Source organism: Trichomycterus rosablanca, chromosome 11 (genome assembly GCF_030014385.1).
Source record: "Trichomycterus rosablanca isolate fTriRos1 chromosome 11, fTriRos1.hap1, whole genome shotgun sequence".
Taxonomy (NCBI): Eukaryota; Metazoa; Chordata; class Actinopteri; order Siluriformes; family Trichomycteridae; genus Trichomycterus; species Trichomycterus rosablanca.
Window position 1 is genome coordinate 34,028,565 of NC_085998.1, and position 16,757 is coordinate 34,045,321.

The 16,757-nt window shown below is 39.9% G+C and overlaps 1 protein-coding gene across 23 annotated transcripts in view; it reads left to right on the forward strand.

The window, feature by feature from the left end:
* The window catches only part of mical3a (microtubule associated monooxygenase, calponin and LIM domain containing 3a), a 75,614-nt gene that overhangs the window by 19,414 nt on the left and 39,443 nt on the right, over positions 1 to 16,757 (forward strand). For all 23 annotated transcript variants that reach the window (XR_010013986.1, XM_063004234.1, XM_063004233.1 and 20 more), the window contains exons 2-9: positions 9,884 to 10,258; positions 10,353 to 10,560; positions 11,614 to 11,730; positions 11,850 to 11,951; positions 12,462 to 12,617; positions 14,044 to 14,144; positions 15,562 to 15,819; positions 16,239 to 16,354. Coding sequence is in view for 22 of the 23 variants with exons in the window: in XM_063004234.1 (XP_062860304.1) it covers positions 9,983 to 10,258; positions 10,353 to 10,560; positions 11,614 to 11,730; positions 11,850 to 11,951; positions 12,462 to 12,617; positions 14,044 to 14,144; positions 15,562 to 15,819; positions 16,239 to 16,354 (1,334 nt within the window). In the remaining variant the exon portion in view is untranslated. The remainder of the gene's footprint in view (positions 1 to 9,883; positions 10,259 to 10,352; positions 10,561 to 11,613; positions 11,731 to 11,849; positions 11,952 to 12,461; positions 12,618 to 14,043; positions 14,145 to 15,561; positions 15,820 to 16,238; positions 16,355 to 16,757) is intronic.

Consider the following 16,757-nt stretch of genomic DNA (forward strand, 5'->3'; position numbering starts at 1 on the left):
TGCTTTTAGGACATCATTTCTGAAAGCCATGGGCAATAACAAAGACCTCTTTTTGCAGCCGTTAAAGCCTCCGCTATCTGTAAAGGGTTTTCACATGTGTCTGTGGGGAAAAGTGTTTTGCTTGTTTAAGCCAAAGAAAAAAAAACTACAGCCTTTATTCCTCTTTATTTTCACTTTCCGAGATTTGGATATGTCCAACTCCTCTGTGTAGTCTCGTGACCCTTGTTGCTTGCACAACATCAGGGATCAAATCTTTGCTGTAATGTCGACCAGCTGGGTGCCTAAACAGACATGATTGGCTGGGTCTGTCAGGAAGGATGCAATTGCAGCCTCTTCTGGCTGGTCGACGGCACCTGCACAGAGATGGTGAATAATGGACAGCAGTGTGTGACTCTCCGTATGCAAAACTGCTCTCTGTGTTAACCAGTCTCTGCTTAAAAGAAGTGCTTGGCAATGACACACGTGCTGGCTTGGTGAATGATGCAACTGCATAGTTGGATATGAGTAGATTGGGAAAATATGGGAAAATGCAGAAATAAATAAAAAAGGGACCTGATTGACTTTGGCAAGGGCCAGATTTTTTTTGGATCTGTTAAATGTGCTGAATGTCCGGTGCATGGCCAGATTTTGCAGCTTACATGACTTCAGGAATCTGCTGGTGGTGATATCTTGGTCTTGGTGCAAGAAATCACAGTATACCTAAAGATGTCTTGTGGAGTCTGTAGCTTGACAGGTCAGAGTATTTTTGAGTTTACAGGCTGATTGTTGTGTAGTTCACGTTTGAATTTGACTGCAGCACTATTCTGACTGTTCTAGAATTTTGAGCTTTCTGCAAATGTTCGCTCAAACTGAAATTCTGGCTTTTGTAAAAGAGAGAGGTAGAAGTGCATCATATTATCTTAACTGCCCTTTAGGTCCTAAACTTAACTAATTTAAACCATCTGTAATGATTTTATTTTGATTGTTGTTAGATTCCTCCCTTTTTAAAAACTGTACACACTAATATACTAATCTGATATTTTTCTGATAAGAACAATTTAATAAAATAATGGTGTTTTTCCAGGATTTCTTATGCCTGCAATGGTCTCATCTGTTTGTCTAATATGGCTTTCCATAACATGCTCATCCACTGCTCTGTACTGAGCACAGTTTCAGGCACTCAGTAGTCTAGGTAAAGCAGTGACGTGTTTGCATGCATGGAAATGGTGCACTTGAGGAGGCCAAAATGGGCAGGGACACACATTAGGTAATCACTTACTAAAGCCAACAACATACTAAAGTGACATCGGATGTATTGTTTGCAGTTTAAGATACTGTATAAAACTAAGTTTGCTGTGAAATTTAACATATTGCAGGCACTGTTTTGTTCATTAAAATGGAGCCAGCACTGTTGGACGGGTTTTTAATCTGGCAAGCAAACAGTAGAAGAGTTCAATCTAATATACTGGCACAAACTAATGTACACAAGGCCATTCCTGATACTAAATGTTTCCTAAATTGCCTTACTATTTTATTTTGCTGTACAGTTTTGTTTTTATTGTTCAGTTTTTATTCTTATTTTGTATTCTTTCTTATGGGTAACAGGACATTATTTAGCTCCACTTTGCTCTACAATGCTATAGCACAGTCAAAAAAAAAAGGTCACAAGTGTTTTCATGGCTGGGCTGCGTCCCAAACTGCATCCTTTTTTCTACGTAGTGTTAAACTATATGTTTAAAAAGCACTAATTAGACATACTATTAATTACAGTAGTGTGGTTTGATACACAGCTGCTTTGAATCCTGTTGTAACTTTAAGCTATTAAGTCAATGCAGCACATCCTAACCACATCATATGTTTTATGCTGATATGTGCAGCCCTTAGAAATCATTTGCAGATGCATTTCTTCTTCTTTAGGAGAAAGTGTCCTTATGTTCTGATATTAAGTTAAACTTGTGAATTGCAGCAGTTACAGACTGGTCGTAGCTTAAACGAATATTAAACCCAGCATATGTAACAATGTGTGACATGTCTCAACAAAAAGAGACAGTTTGTTCCCACTGATATTAGGCTACATCACCGATCACCTTTATCCTGGTTATGAGATCATGTCTGACTCAGGGAGACTCCTACTTTTGTGGAAGAATAGCCTTTAGCCATCCCGTTCTGTTGTGACTTCAGCATTTTAAACCTAATCCCTAAATGAATTTGCTGATGTTGGTAATGTTGAGTTGTCATCTGTAGGTACTAAGGTTAAATATCATCTTCACATTTTATTGAATCATTTAAAATATTAAAGACCCTGAAAATGTTTCACAGAAGTTAAATAATCAAATGATGAATGAGATGTTGTGAAATGGTCGTACAGCTAGGTTTAGATCAGGGTTTAAATTAGTAATGAAGGGAGTGACTCTGTCCATAACATTTTTCAGTTGCTTACATGAGCTGTTGATTGTGTGTTTAATGCCTAATACAGTTGCTCGAGTTCCACAGGTTCAAACTCCGAAGGCACACTTTGCTACTTTTTATGAGTTTGTTGATAATAAACCAGTTTAAATCAGATTTGGTGTCTCTTGCCCGAGTTCCCACCCGCCCTAAATCCAATCAGGCTTGTCTTATTGTCCGTTTATGCTCGAGAAAAAAATGAGGTATCAGCCTGCAGTCTTGTTTGTGTGACCATAACCTCGAGCGTAATGGGAATTCCTGTACATGTATTACTAGCTCATAAACTGTAGCTGTTATCTACACTGTATCAAAAAAGGAACCTCTGTACTTTGCTCATAATGTTGGCAAATGTTGATCAACTTTCAAAACTCCTTCGCTGCTAGACACAACAACACGTCATTTTATTTATTTAAAGTTAAGGTTACCATGACACACATTTGTGCTTCTGCTCAAGAACAGCAAACGACAACATTGTAACACAAGATGAGGATCAATGAGGACAGAATTTGTACTGGTATCTGCTGAAAGATTATAAACTGGCTGAGACAACTTGCAGAATGTTCTGGAAATAGAAAAAGGGAAAAGGATGATTTAAAAATTGCTGTGTAAGATCTGTGAAAAGCGTGCACACCTATATAGGTACGTTATGGGTACGTGCGCTTTTTGTCGGCCACTTCGCTTTCGTAGTGTCATTTGTAAGTTCTCCTTTGTAACTAGTGCTCAGCCAAGAAGACAAACCTCAGGCCCATTGTTCAACAAGTCAAATTTCTAGGGAATTATCAGTCAGTTTGAATTATTCATCGTGATCCGGCTCTGATAACATTTGCCAAAGTTATGGGCAAATATACTACCGTCCCTTTTTGACCCACAGTGTTTATTTATGTGTGTACAGTGGGGTTGCTTTTCTAAAACAGACGTGACATTTTTGATTCCGAAGCGTTTTAATGTTGTCATTCCCTAAGTGAAAGTAAACAAAGCTCTAACCCAGTTCCAACCTCCCTGCCTGACGCTTTCTCCGTAAACATCTGGGCTGCGTCCGGAATCGCATACTTCCATACTCAACAGTACGCGAAATGAGGACGCGAGAGCGGTTAGTATGTCCGAATACATAGTGTAAATAAAGAGGTACGCGAGAAGTACCCGGATGACCTACTTATTGGGCAGCCATGTTTGAGTATGCAAGCGATGCACACTTGCGGTCCGTTAATGTATCCCATAATGCAACTGGAGCTGCGTAGGCGTTCGAAGCGTAATAAGAAACAAGAAAGATAGCGGTCCTCTGTTTACGAGTGTAAGTAAGATAAATAAAATAAAACATTTTAAAGACGAATTAATAAGAAAAACACGATAAATATCCAAAAGTTTGGCGAGTGGGGTTTGTAATGAGTCTGTAACCATAGTGATATTACGTCATCACGTCCCACGTCATCACTTGACGTTGGAAAGATGGCGGATGTAGTGCGTAGCAGTGTTGTGTGCATACTGCATACTTCTGTACTGGAAGTATGTACTTTTTTACCGGCAGAGTAGTGCATACTTCCTCCAATCTAGTACGTACTCTCTAAGTATGCGATTCCGGACGCAGCTCTTGTATCCTGGTTGTAGTTTTCCTTTGCCGCTGTTGCTGTAGCAACAGCAGTCAGTGACATCATGTGACTTCACTTAGAGAGAGATTACTACCAAGGGTAATGACATCATTGTTGTTTGACAGGGAAGCTTGTGGTAATATGATTTACGACACTGTAAGTGCAATCCAGTCTGGTGTGTGGAGGCCAGGCCTGAAAAGAATAGATACTCCGGGACAAAGGAACCAGAGCAAGGACAAAAGAACCGGAGCTTAAACATTAAAGCAGCAAACATGGAGATGATGAAGTTTGTTCTTCTCGTCTGTCAAGAGGATCTCGTGATATTGTTTGAAGTGTCAGTGAAGATTTTAGAGAATCTTGCTCTGCCATGTGACCATTTGATTTTGTTAAAATTTGACAACACGAATCCAACCAAAGGTTGGCAATCTAATTCCAAAAGGTTAAACAGTAAATATGAATAAAAGAATTTTTTTTTAGGTATGTAGACTCTTTGTAAAGTTTGTAATATCACCACAATATCAATATCACATATCTATAATCATTTGGGGAAAAGGATACAATTTGTTAAAGTTGCAAAGGGACATTTTTGTCCATTATTGCTTGATGTATTGCACTTTATAATGTGGCATGCGTTTTCATTAGAAGACAAGTCTGGACTGCACTTTTAAAGATTGACAGCAGCTTCTAAGGGGCAGTGGTAGTTCAATGGTTAGGGTGCTGGCCTAGTAATCAGAAGGTTGCAGGTTCATGCCCCTTAGCAAGACCCTTAACCTGCAATTGCCAGGATTTGCATCCATTAAATGCCATGAATGTAAATTATATAAACTCTGTGCCCTAAGCAAAATGCAAAGTATGGACAATAACAGACTAAATTTGCTCACTGCACCATTGATAAAGCAATTGCTCATTTTTTCATCTTCTTCATTTTACCCACATAATTACAAAATAGACTCATATAATAGTAATAAATGTTATATGAAATATAACCTTATGTAAACATGTTTAATATTGTTCCACATGCAGTTTCTGACCCTTTGGTTTGACACACAATGATTTTTTTTTATTAAACATCAGGTTCCACAATTCTTTTATTTATTGGCACTAGTTTCATCATCCATTGCCTAGTTAATATAATCCAAGTACTGTACATCATATCTTTATTATTGGAGATCAAGTCATTTAAACTATTGGCTATTTATAAATTTGTGATTTTACTTTACATTAGCAGGATTTGCTAGTATTATTTTGTATAACCATCTTGTTTATTTTAGTAATATGATTTTAAACTAATATAGCAATATAATTTATAACATCATGTAATACTTTGTCTAATATGGAGAAGCATCATGGCACACCTGAGTTTAACACTCGATTCTTGTCACAGTCTGTGTGAGGAATTTGGTTCTCTGTGTCCTCTTGGGATTTATTTTGGGTTCTCTGCTTTCCTCTCACTTTCCAAAACATGGAGAAGCTGGACTGTCTAATTTAACTTGCCCATAGGTTTGAGTGAATGGGTGAATGCGTGGTGTGAGAGGGTGTGGTTGGAGACTGGGTATTTGCATAGTGTCTGCTCTGACTTTGCTCCCCTGACCTTGTTAAGAACCTTGCTATGTGCACAGAGACACAGTCATGCTGGAACAGGGAAGGGCCTACCCCAAATTTGCCTTAAAATTGACAGAATATTATTCTTTTTAAATAATTGATTTTATATGCAGCCATGTGTGACACACGGGTGCAGAGTTACTCCAAAATGACTGTAGCACTGTTTGTGGACTTATTATATAGATTCTAAGTGTACTGTATGGACAAAATACAGTCCAGCCTAAAACAGTACCTGGATTATAAAAAAATACAGCTGTAAAGGAAACGGTCTGTTCATGATTTGCATGGTGCAGCACAGGTTCAGATCTTTTGCGTGCATTTTTGCAGTTCAGGGATGATCCTGTCTGGAGATTCAGTCCCGCTAAAGACATGAAGTTTTATTTGACTTTGAAAACAATGCAGGAGAATCTGATCATTCTAATGAGGTTTAGAACAAGGTTACCTGCTTAATGCACATTCCATGATGACACTGAAAGTAACCTGGGTTGCTGGTGCAATTTGTTAATAACACTGTGTTGGTTTTGCCAGTCCCAGGTCATGTTCTCTCTTCCCACATCCTGTATGATGGGCTTAATACAGAGTCATGGTGGAAAGATGAGAAATGGCGCTGGTCACCAGTTGTCTAAGAACATAGGTCACCAGCTATTAATGTCTTCTTGTTTAAATCATGCCCACAGTGTAGAGACTAGCAATTTTCCTTCAGGATTTTTATTTTTAGTGGAAACACATTTGATTTGTGGTAAAAATTGGGTTGGAAAGATTCTACACGCTCTGTATATATCAGCCAGTACATTACACTGCTGTACTGTCATGACATTGGTTTATTTTTATTTTTATTTTGCTTAGCATCATTCAAACCATGGCAACCAAACACCCACAGGCGATGAAGACTCTGCCGGTGTGGACGCAGGGTGACGAGTGATCAGCGACTTGGCTGACAAAAGACGAAAAGTCCTTGCCGTGTGAACACAGGGTTAAAAAAGGTTAAATGTGATCTGTGCAGGTTTTGCATCATCTCCCTATTACACGGTGCCAGCTGGCATATTTTCAGCTCTGCAGTGCAGAAGCTGACCATACACAGGTCTGTTTGCTATCTCTCAAGATGTAAAAAAAACAAAAAACTAAATGTGATATCTCACTATGCCAGAAATGTGCTGCACAGCATTTCCTGTGTGAAGCTAAATATAGACCTGCTTCTAATTATAGCTACAACTCGCCCGTTCTGCAAGTACTCATGGAATGTGTTTCAGGCTGTTATTGTAACCTGGCTGGAGAGATTTTGTGGTGACTTGGCATTTCCAGTGCTCTCAATAATCAGTGCTGTGAGAGGCTCCACACAGAGAAGCCTTATGATTACGACCTGCCTGTAGAGCAGCGGTCCCCAACCTTTTTTTGCACCACGGACCAGTTTCATATAAGATATAATTTCACGGAACGGCGGGGGTGGGAGGATTCAAAATTAAATTATACGACGTGCATAATAAAAAGTGCATAACAACACTACTTACCAATGATGGAAAATCAGTGGGAACCCTGAGCTTTTTTTGCTGCAATGAGGCGCTCCCACCTAGGGGTGATAGGAGACAATAACACCCGAAGTGTGTTCCTTATGTCCAGTCTACTTTGTTTTGGTTGCCATCACTGCAGAAATGGAATCAGTGTTTAAATTGCAGTTGTAGTGATCTCTAATTATTTATCCTTTCTGAGCGGCCCGGTAATAAATGACCTACGGACCGGTACCGCTGGCTGAGGACCTGCGTCTGATAGTCAAAGCCTCACTCGTAATCCGAAGCACCAGGAGTTTATTAGCACTACCATGATAGCTTGAATACAGTAAATGGTGAATAGCACTGTTGCCTCACGGCATGAAGGTCCTGGGTTTGATTCTCAGATGAAGCAGTCTAGGTCCTTTCTGTGTGGAGTCTGTATGTTTTCCCTGTGATTGTGTTGGTTTACTCCAGGTTCTCCGATTTCCTCCCACAGTCCAAAGACATGCAGTTAGTGATCCTAAATTGCCATTTGTGTGTGTGTGTCTGTATTTGCTCTGTGAGTACAGTAGAGACAGATCTGCACTGCCTCACCCATATTGCACCAAATACCATCACATCCTGTCCCAATTCTTCCCCAGATTTAACACCATCATCCCCAACTTTAACTCCCTCCCAGACCCAAAGTTTTATTGTCATTACTACCTACATACAATATTACTGCCATTGTTATTATTATTATTTTTTTTTTTTTTCATTTTTACATATCTGTAACTATTTTGTACATATTTTACTATTTTATTGTTTTTTTTCTACTTCTTATTCTTTTCCCAAAGCTTTGGCAATACGATTGTCTTTATTTGTCATGCCAATAAAGCTACCTTTTGAATTGAATTGAATTGACTAGTGACCTGTCCTGTGGTTCCTGAATTTCACCCAGTGAATTGTACCCACTATGACCCTGAACCTGATAAAAAGTGGTGGTAAAACAATGAATGAATGAATGAAAACCATGTATGAGAAAAATGCCAGTCATGCTTTTAAGAGCTTTGCTATAACGCAGCCTTTCCTGCTATTACGAATGTTAAACATGTCCGTTTCTCCAGGGATATCACATTAGCCATGCCCACAGTTTCATGTCTGTGTGCACGTGCATGGTGGCACACTTTCATCATCACACTTCCTGGTTTGTCTTGATCTGACCCTGTTTATACAGCTGATAAGAGGTTCTGCAGTATTTCAAGTATTTCCCTTGAGCGCAGGACTGTAATGGCAATGCAGCATGAATGTAGATCAGACCTCCTTTCTGTACATAAGAATGCCAACTCACTGCGTTCTCTTCAGCACAACACCGTCTGACACTGTAGAAGCCTGATATTAGCTACTATACACGTTCATTCAAACATAAATGCATTTGTATTCCTATTGATAGATTTATTCATGTTGATATAATGCCTAAAATACAGCTTGCTCTTGCAAATAATAATGTAATAAAGACTCTCTCAGCCATCTCAGTTTCACCCATGGCTAACGTAAAATGAATAAGTATAAAATTTCTTACATGTGGCAGCAGTTTGAGGAAGGCCCTTTCCTCTTCCAGGATAAATGCATCTCAATGCATATAAGTTCCATAAAAACATTGTTTAATGAGTATGTGTGGAGTCCTGACCTTAACCCCACTTAGCACCTTAGGGATGAATTGGAACGTCAAATACAAGCCAGGCCTTTTTGTCCAGTACCTGACCTTACAAATGCTTTTTGGACTGAATGGGCAAATTTATACAGACGCCCTCCATAGTTTTGTGGAAGGCCTTTCCAAAAGAGTGGAGGTGTGAGTGTGTGTATGTGTGTGTTGTGTGTTTATTTCCCACCAGTTCTATTGTTTAAAAAAACATTCACATTTATGCTGTTTAGCAGACTGACACTTGTGACTGAACACACTGTAAACAATTGAGGGTTAAGGCCCTTGCTCAGGGACCCTTTATTGTCATCTTGACAGTGATGGGTTTGAACCAGCGATGTTATGATCACTAGTCCAGTACCTTAACCACTTATCCACCACTGCTCCTGTAGTTCTTGCTAGTTTAAGCCCAATCTTTCGACTATGTTTTGTAACTGGTTGATAAACTGCATAGTGTGTCACCCCTTATCGACATCTGTAAACCTGAACATCTGTAAACCTCTCCAAAGTATTGTGCACTAGGCTTTTGTCTAGAGAACTTATCATTAGTTTGCTGATTTACAGCCATGTTTGGAAAAACTAAAACCAAACCTTGGTGTGAACCAGTAGCAAACCTCATATCGTATCATTTTCCTCCCATATAATGATATGAAAAGACTAAAGCTGGCAGAATGCTGGGTGGAGTCCTTGCTGGCACAGCAGTTCTAAAGAGCAGGGGTCAGGTAGAAAACTTGTGTTTGTTCAGTCGAGGAGAGCTGGCACTCAGTCGGGTTGTCTGACTCCTACCCTCTACAAGCTTCCCCTTTTATCCCACTCTGCCACTCTTTCCACAGGGTGGAGATTTCCTTGGACCACACAAACCACACCTTAAGTGTACACGTCTGTCTGTTGAGTTGTGTCTTATACATTTTTTAATTTGTAAAAACTTTAACTTTCCTTGGCTTCTACCAAATGTTTTTTTTAAATATTTGTGCCTAAATATAAAAATAAAAAATGCTGCCTTAAATCACTGTGTGTTTTATAATATCCAAAGTTTACTGGTTCTGTTTGTGACCAAACAAGCTTAGTGGTAAAAGTTGACACTATTTTATCCTTTTTTGCAGGATGAAGATGAGTGAAGTAGGGAGCTGAACCACAAAACACAGACTCTGACTGAGACAGGCAAGAGCTGTCCCATAATCCCCTGTGTGGGGTGAGGGACCATGGGAGATGGAGGAGTTGGTGCAGCAGGAGAGGGGGTCAATCAATCCCATGTGCTCTTTGACCGCTTTGTTCAGGCCACCACCTGTAAGGGCACGCTTAAAGCCTTTCAGGAGCTGTGCGACTTCCTCGAGCTCAAGCCCAGCGAGTATCGAGTCTTCTACCACAAGCTTAAGTCCAAGCTCAACTACTGGAGGGCGAAAGCGCTCTGGGCCAAGCTCGACAAACGTGCCAGCCATAAGGAATACAAGAAAGGAAGAGCCTGTGCTAACACTAAGGTACGAACTTAGCAATGCTATACATGCATTCGTAATTTTAGAGTATTCAAAGCCCGGAGTTGGATAACAAATCATGTCTACTTGTGTCTTCTAGTGTCTGATCATTGGAGCAGGACCATGTGGGTTGCGCACAGCTATAGAGCTTGCATTTCTGGGAGCCAAGGTGGTACTGTTGGAGAAAAGAGACGCATTCTCCCGCAACAATGTCCTTCATCTGTGGCCCTTTACCATTCAGGATCTGAGGGGACTCGGTGCAAAGAAGTTCCATGGAAAATTCTGTGCAGGCTCCATAGACCACATCAGTGAGTAGATGATGACCCTCAACAATCCCGATATTTGAATTTTGGCTACCACTGTCATCATAATTTTAATACATTTATTGTGTAGCATCAGAAAAAAGAAAACGCTAAATGAACTACTTGTTTGACATGGTATTACAGGGTCCATGTATTGATATTTATTACAGAAACTTGCCCAGAACCAAAGCCCAAAACCGAATTAAAGGTCACAGACATTAAAAAGGACTTTTTACATTTTTCTTTTCTTTTTTTTCTTTTTTTAAATAATAAAAATAGAAATGTTCCCCCTTTTTCTCCCACTTTTTAGTGCATCCAATTTCTACCCGTCAATCATCCTCTCACTAGTGCTGGTCCCTGCTCCTGATTGGGGAGGACGAGGCTGCTCCACGCCCCCTCCGAAACATGCACAGCAATCGAACATCTTATCACATACACTTGACGAGTGCAGTGCGGTACAGCGCTGTGCACGGAGAGACACACCCCCTCCTTCCCCATCTCCGTGCAGGCGCCACCAACCAGCCAGCAAAGGTCGTAATTGCACTAGTCTGAGAGAGAGACCGCATCCGGCTTTAGTCCCGCCCCTTATCTGAACAACAGGCCAATCGTTGTTCATGTAGCCACTCAGCCTCAGCAAGGCAGAGCCGAGATTCAATACGATGTATTCGAGATCTCAGCTCCAGTGAACAGCATGTGTTTTACCGCTGCGCCACCTGAGCGGCATCTTTCCTTTCTTTGGATTTCTTAAATCTTTTGTTGAGATTCTGCACTAACTAGTGCAATACCTAAAATTATTTTAACTGCTCATTAAATTATTTGCTGATGCATTTTTTGTTTTATCAAATCTGCGATCCTCAATCAATTCCTGCTTTTTTAAATGATTAAGCACCTGTATCTTAGCAGTTGTGGGCTAGAGTAGTAGATCTCTGTGCCACCAGACCACCTATGCTGATGTTCCTCTTTATAATCTCCCTCCAGTAGCAAATAAGTAATTACAACATAATTAATTTTTTACAACCCTCCGTACATTATGCGATAATTGCATGGCTCTTCCTGCAGGTATTCGTCAGCTGCAGTTGATGCTGCTGAAAATGGCTCTGCTCCTAGGTATCGAAATTCACGTCAATGTGGAGTTTAAAGGCCTCATCGAACCACCGGAGCACCAAGAAAATGAGAGTACGTTTTTCCTAAGTCCGAAAGATTCAATATTTTCCTGCTTTTTGACATCCGGTAGATAATCTAGTACTAGTTCTGAAATGAAAAATGCACGTCATCATGTGACATGTCACTTTCAGGAATAGGCTGGAGAGCTGAAGTCCATCCCAAAACACACCCTGTCAGTGAGCTGGAGTTTGATGTTATTATCGGGGCAGATGGGAGGAGAAACACATTGTCAGGTAAACAAAATAATAAAAGAGTCGGTTCCTGTAATTTTCTTTAAACCTCACTCTGAAGGATTTAGGATTTTGGTCTTGTTATACCTCAAGATCTTATCAAGATCCTAGCCTGGCCACTGCGCATAATCCCTCCAATCTTCATTGGATGACTGCCAGTCTCTTTTGATCAGCTAAATATGTTACTCATTACTGTGGTGATTATTAAACTGACTTTTTAGCAGGAGAAACAGACTTACAGCTTGTTTCGTCATTTAAAATGATGGTGTGTAGGGTAGAATTTGGTTTCAAATACAAGATGAACCACATTAACAAATCTTTATTTTCTTTAAAGTTTATAAATGTATGTAATAAATTAAGATACTTCAGATGGTATTGAAATGTGTGTGTTTTTGTGATGGTGTATGCATGTGTTTCTACACAATGATTTTACCTTCTCCTAGTCCAGTTTTGTAATAGGAGTCCTATTTTGAATGCAAAACCTCTGCCATGTCTCTGATTCTTTTTTTTTAGGGTTTGGAAGGAAAGAGTTCAGGGGGAAGCTGGCCATCGCCATTACAGCTAACTTCATCAACCGAAACACCACTGCCGAGGCCAAGGTAGAGGAGATCAGTGGGGTGGCCTTTATCTTCAACCAGAAGTTCTTTCAGGACCTAAGAGAAGCCACAGGTATTGTCATTTGAAAAGGAATACGGTTACAGTGTAAGCATTTTCAGCCTTATCATGAAAATCGAAAAATACAAATTTAATGTGCCAATATTTGTGCCAGTATTTGTCCTTATTATAACCTGAACACAGGTTATAGGAACATATGTGAACATTTCCAGTCTCCAGTGGCATTTCAGAGACTATTTAGGCTTACACATGCTGCTGGGATCTTGGACACCATAGACCAGCGCTTACCAACCTTTTTTGCACCACGGACCGGTTTCATATAAAATTATAATTTCACGGACCGGTGGGGGCAGAGGGACTTAAAATAGAATAACTATACTACTCACAAATGAGCTCTTTTCGCTGCAACGAGACACTGCTTCCACCTGGGGGTGATATGAGATGATAAACACCCATGTGTGGAAAATAAAAGCAGTGGTTTCATTAGTTGTTGGGGACCTCTGCCATAGACGTTATGTTTATGTGTGATTGTTTACACCTCAAGCTTTTGCAAATCATTCCTTGTGTTGACATTGCTTGAGGCAAATTAGAACACGTCTACCACCCCAATTGACCTGTTTTCTCTCAAATCTTTAATTTTAGTGCTTTCAAGTGCCCAAAATCAGCTTTACTTTAGTTTTATTATATGGAGAGAATAATATAATTCTTTAACATACTGTAGAGAGAAGTCTGTTTGCACTTTCTAGTAAAGCACTAGACCAGTGTCATAATGTCAAAAATACTAGAACAGATACTTTTCTGTTGTGCCACTCGGGCCCTGAAATCCAGCTTTACCATAATCGTAAAATAATAAATTCTGTAAATGTTGTATATCTTTGGAGATTGTGTAATGCTGTAACAGTGTTAATCCTGCTAATGCAACAGTGTGTGTTGTTACTAGAGTGGCGTACCATCATTACAAAACATAATAAACATCACATAAATGAAAGAAGATGCAGAAACAGTGGAGCATAGAAACTTGCTTGACTGTGGTCAGGGATTCCTAAAAAATAAATGTATCATTTTGAGCCAATCAGAAACTCTGTTTAAGCATTATGCATACAGGTCTGAGAGCAGAAGTAATCAGAAGAGGAAAGTAACGTGAATTTCGTGTTGGGTTTGTTCATCAGTGTGGTTAGCGCTTGCCTGCCAGTCTGCCCTCGTCCCCTCTCTGAGGGATTTGTGCTGAGTTGGCAGAGTCTAAAGAGCCATTGTTTTTGTTTTGTCAGTTGTGTAATCACTGCTGCTGGTCCCAGTCTGTAATAAAGTGCAGCACAGACAAGAGAGAATCAGTTTTGACTTCACTTTTGAAATCACGTCTGCAAGTTTGTTTTTCTCTCAACTCTTTTTAAATACCAGTTATCTTGCGTGCTTATTAGTATTTCTTGTTCCTAAAAGTCTGTCAATTGTTATCTGACTGTTGGTTAATTTCTTTTCATAGGAATTGATCTGGAAAACATTGTGTACTATAAAGATGACACACACTACTTTGTGATGACTGCCAAGAAGCAGAGCTTACTGGAGAAGGGTGTCATTAAGCATGTGAGTGATCAAAGAGAATTTCTAATCTGTACTGTGTTTAATCTCTGTTTCATCATGTTTTTATCCTACCTCTTTATTAGCCCCTTAGTCTTTGTGTTAGTTACATTTACATTTTCATTTACATTTTCAGCATTTAGCAGACGCTTTTATCCAAAGCGACTTACACAATGAGCGGAACACGATGAGCAATTGAGGGTTAAGGGCCTTGCTCAGGGACCCAACAGTGGCAACTTGATGGTGGCGGGGCTTGAACCGGCAACCTTTTGTTTACTAGTCCAGGACCTTAACCACTGAGCTATCACTGGCCCTTACGAAATGTTACGAAACTTACGAAAGTTACGAAATGTTTAACTTTCCTCAACGTAATAGTTTGTTTTTTGGTGGTCATTTCTTTTCTGAAGATTTTTAAAAAAGGATTCTGAAGATTTTTAGCATTCTATATGAAAGTATCTATGCACGCCGAGCAGGCTAAACATACGCTTCCAATTTCAAAGCATAAAGTGATGGGAAAACAAGTATTCAGCTTAAAGTATTCTCCTTTTCATGATGAGCCATACATTTTCAATAGGAAACAGATCTGGATGGCAGCCAGGCCAGTCTAGCGCACACACTCAGTGTCCTTGCATTTTTATAAAATGTCCCAACTTCTCTAAAAATAGGGTTATAGAAATATTGTACCATTATTGGAAATCTAGAAGAATTTTTTACAGATGGTCTCAATCCTTATAAAAGATGTTGCCAAAGATAAACAGTCAATCGGAAAGAGTTGCAGGACGACCTGAAATCAGCGGGAACAACAGTCAAACAATGAAACAATAAACTGCCCCTCAATAAACTCTGTTCCTACACCCAACACAAAACACCTCTGCTAAAAAAGAAGCACAAACATGAGCATCTAATCTAATGGTTTGATGACACAAAAATGGCAATGAACGAAGTCAGTGCATCAAGACATATTTAGGAGAATTTAAAATCATCAGGCATAAGGTAAATCTGATGAAAATATATTGTTTTAGCGAGACAGTGACCCTAATAAAATAAAATAAATATATGGTATACATCCATGCAAGGGAATGCTTTGTTTCTAGAAGATGTCCTGTCTGCACTGTCTCTTCTGTAGCAATCTGGCTGACATTATAACCACAGATGCATCCCAGCTGGAAATCAATCTGTACGTTTCATACATAAATTCTTTATTTTTTCTTTCTTGATCCTCTCACTGCTGAATTATATGTTGCTCACAAACACTGCAAACAGCTACATTAAAACAAGGGTGTCATCTACTGCAGCAATCACACACACACACCACATAAATAATATGTTTGGCTTTGACTGTAACATTGTGAAAACTAGTTGTTTTGTCTTAATCTTAAGTAATCTCAAGATTTGTACCATTGTTTCCTTCTGTGTCCTACAGGATTACATGGACACTGAAATGCTTCTGTCCAGGTCGAACGTGGACCAAGCTGCTTTGCTCTCTTATGCCCGAGAGGCAGCAGATTTCTCCACCAATCATCAGTTACCCACGCTGGACTTTGCCATCAACCATTATGGGCAGCCTGATGTAGCAATGTTCGACTTCACCTGCATGTACGCCTCGGAAAATGCTGCGCTGGTGCGTCAACGCAACGGCCACCAGCTGCTTGTAGCCCTGGTTGGAGACAGTCTTCTGGAGGTGAGAGAAAATGCTGCGACTCTTAATAATGTAACCAGAAACAGTATTTGAACTTCACATAGAGGTCTGAGCAATACTGGAAGGCAATAGGAGGTTGTAATTACATTCTTATAATCAAGTTTGCTGCTTCGATATGGAAGTTTAATATAATCAAAATTTAATTCATCCAAATTATCTTCTGGGCCACCCAAGGAGGATGGAGGTCCTGGTTTAGGCTGGTTCCTTTTAAAGTTTCTTCCTTGTAATAATTAGGGAGTTTTTTCTTGCCAGTGTTGACCTCGGCTTGCTCAACAGGGGTTTTTGGTCCTGGAATCTGTCAAGTTGCTTTGAGACAATGTCCATTGTAAAAAGCGCTACACAAATACATTTGACTTTATGTTATATACAATAAATAAAAGTGGTATCTCTATTCTGTGCAGCCGTTTTGGCCAATGGGAACAGGCATTGCGCGAGGTTTCCTGGCAGCCATGGACTCTGCATGGATGGTGCGAAGGTGGGCGCAGGGTGCCTCTGCTCTGGAGGTGCTGGCAGAAAGGTGATTTTTTTCTCCTTCATTACATTTCACACTGGTTCTTTGTTCTTTCTCATTTTATTTCAATCAACTGCTTTATCCTGGTCAGGGCCGTGGTAGACCTGGTTCCACTGGGAAACCCTGGGCAGAAGGCATAAATGCCTGGACAGGGCTTTGCGTAAACAGGGCTTCCCCAGACATAGCCAATCATGTTTGTTTAGACATCTGACCAGCCGATAGGACTGCTAAAATTCGAACCTGGATCTCAGCAGTGGTGGTTTAGCGTAAAAGAGGGCTACACCACCTCAGCACATTTTTTTCATTGTACTTTGTTCTTTCTCTTTATTTTTTGTTTCTGTCTTTCTTTTCTTAATATTTCCTTGATATTTTTCAGAGTATTAAAATATCTGCTTATATGCACTATTCT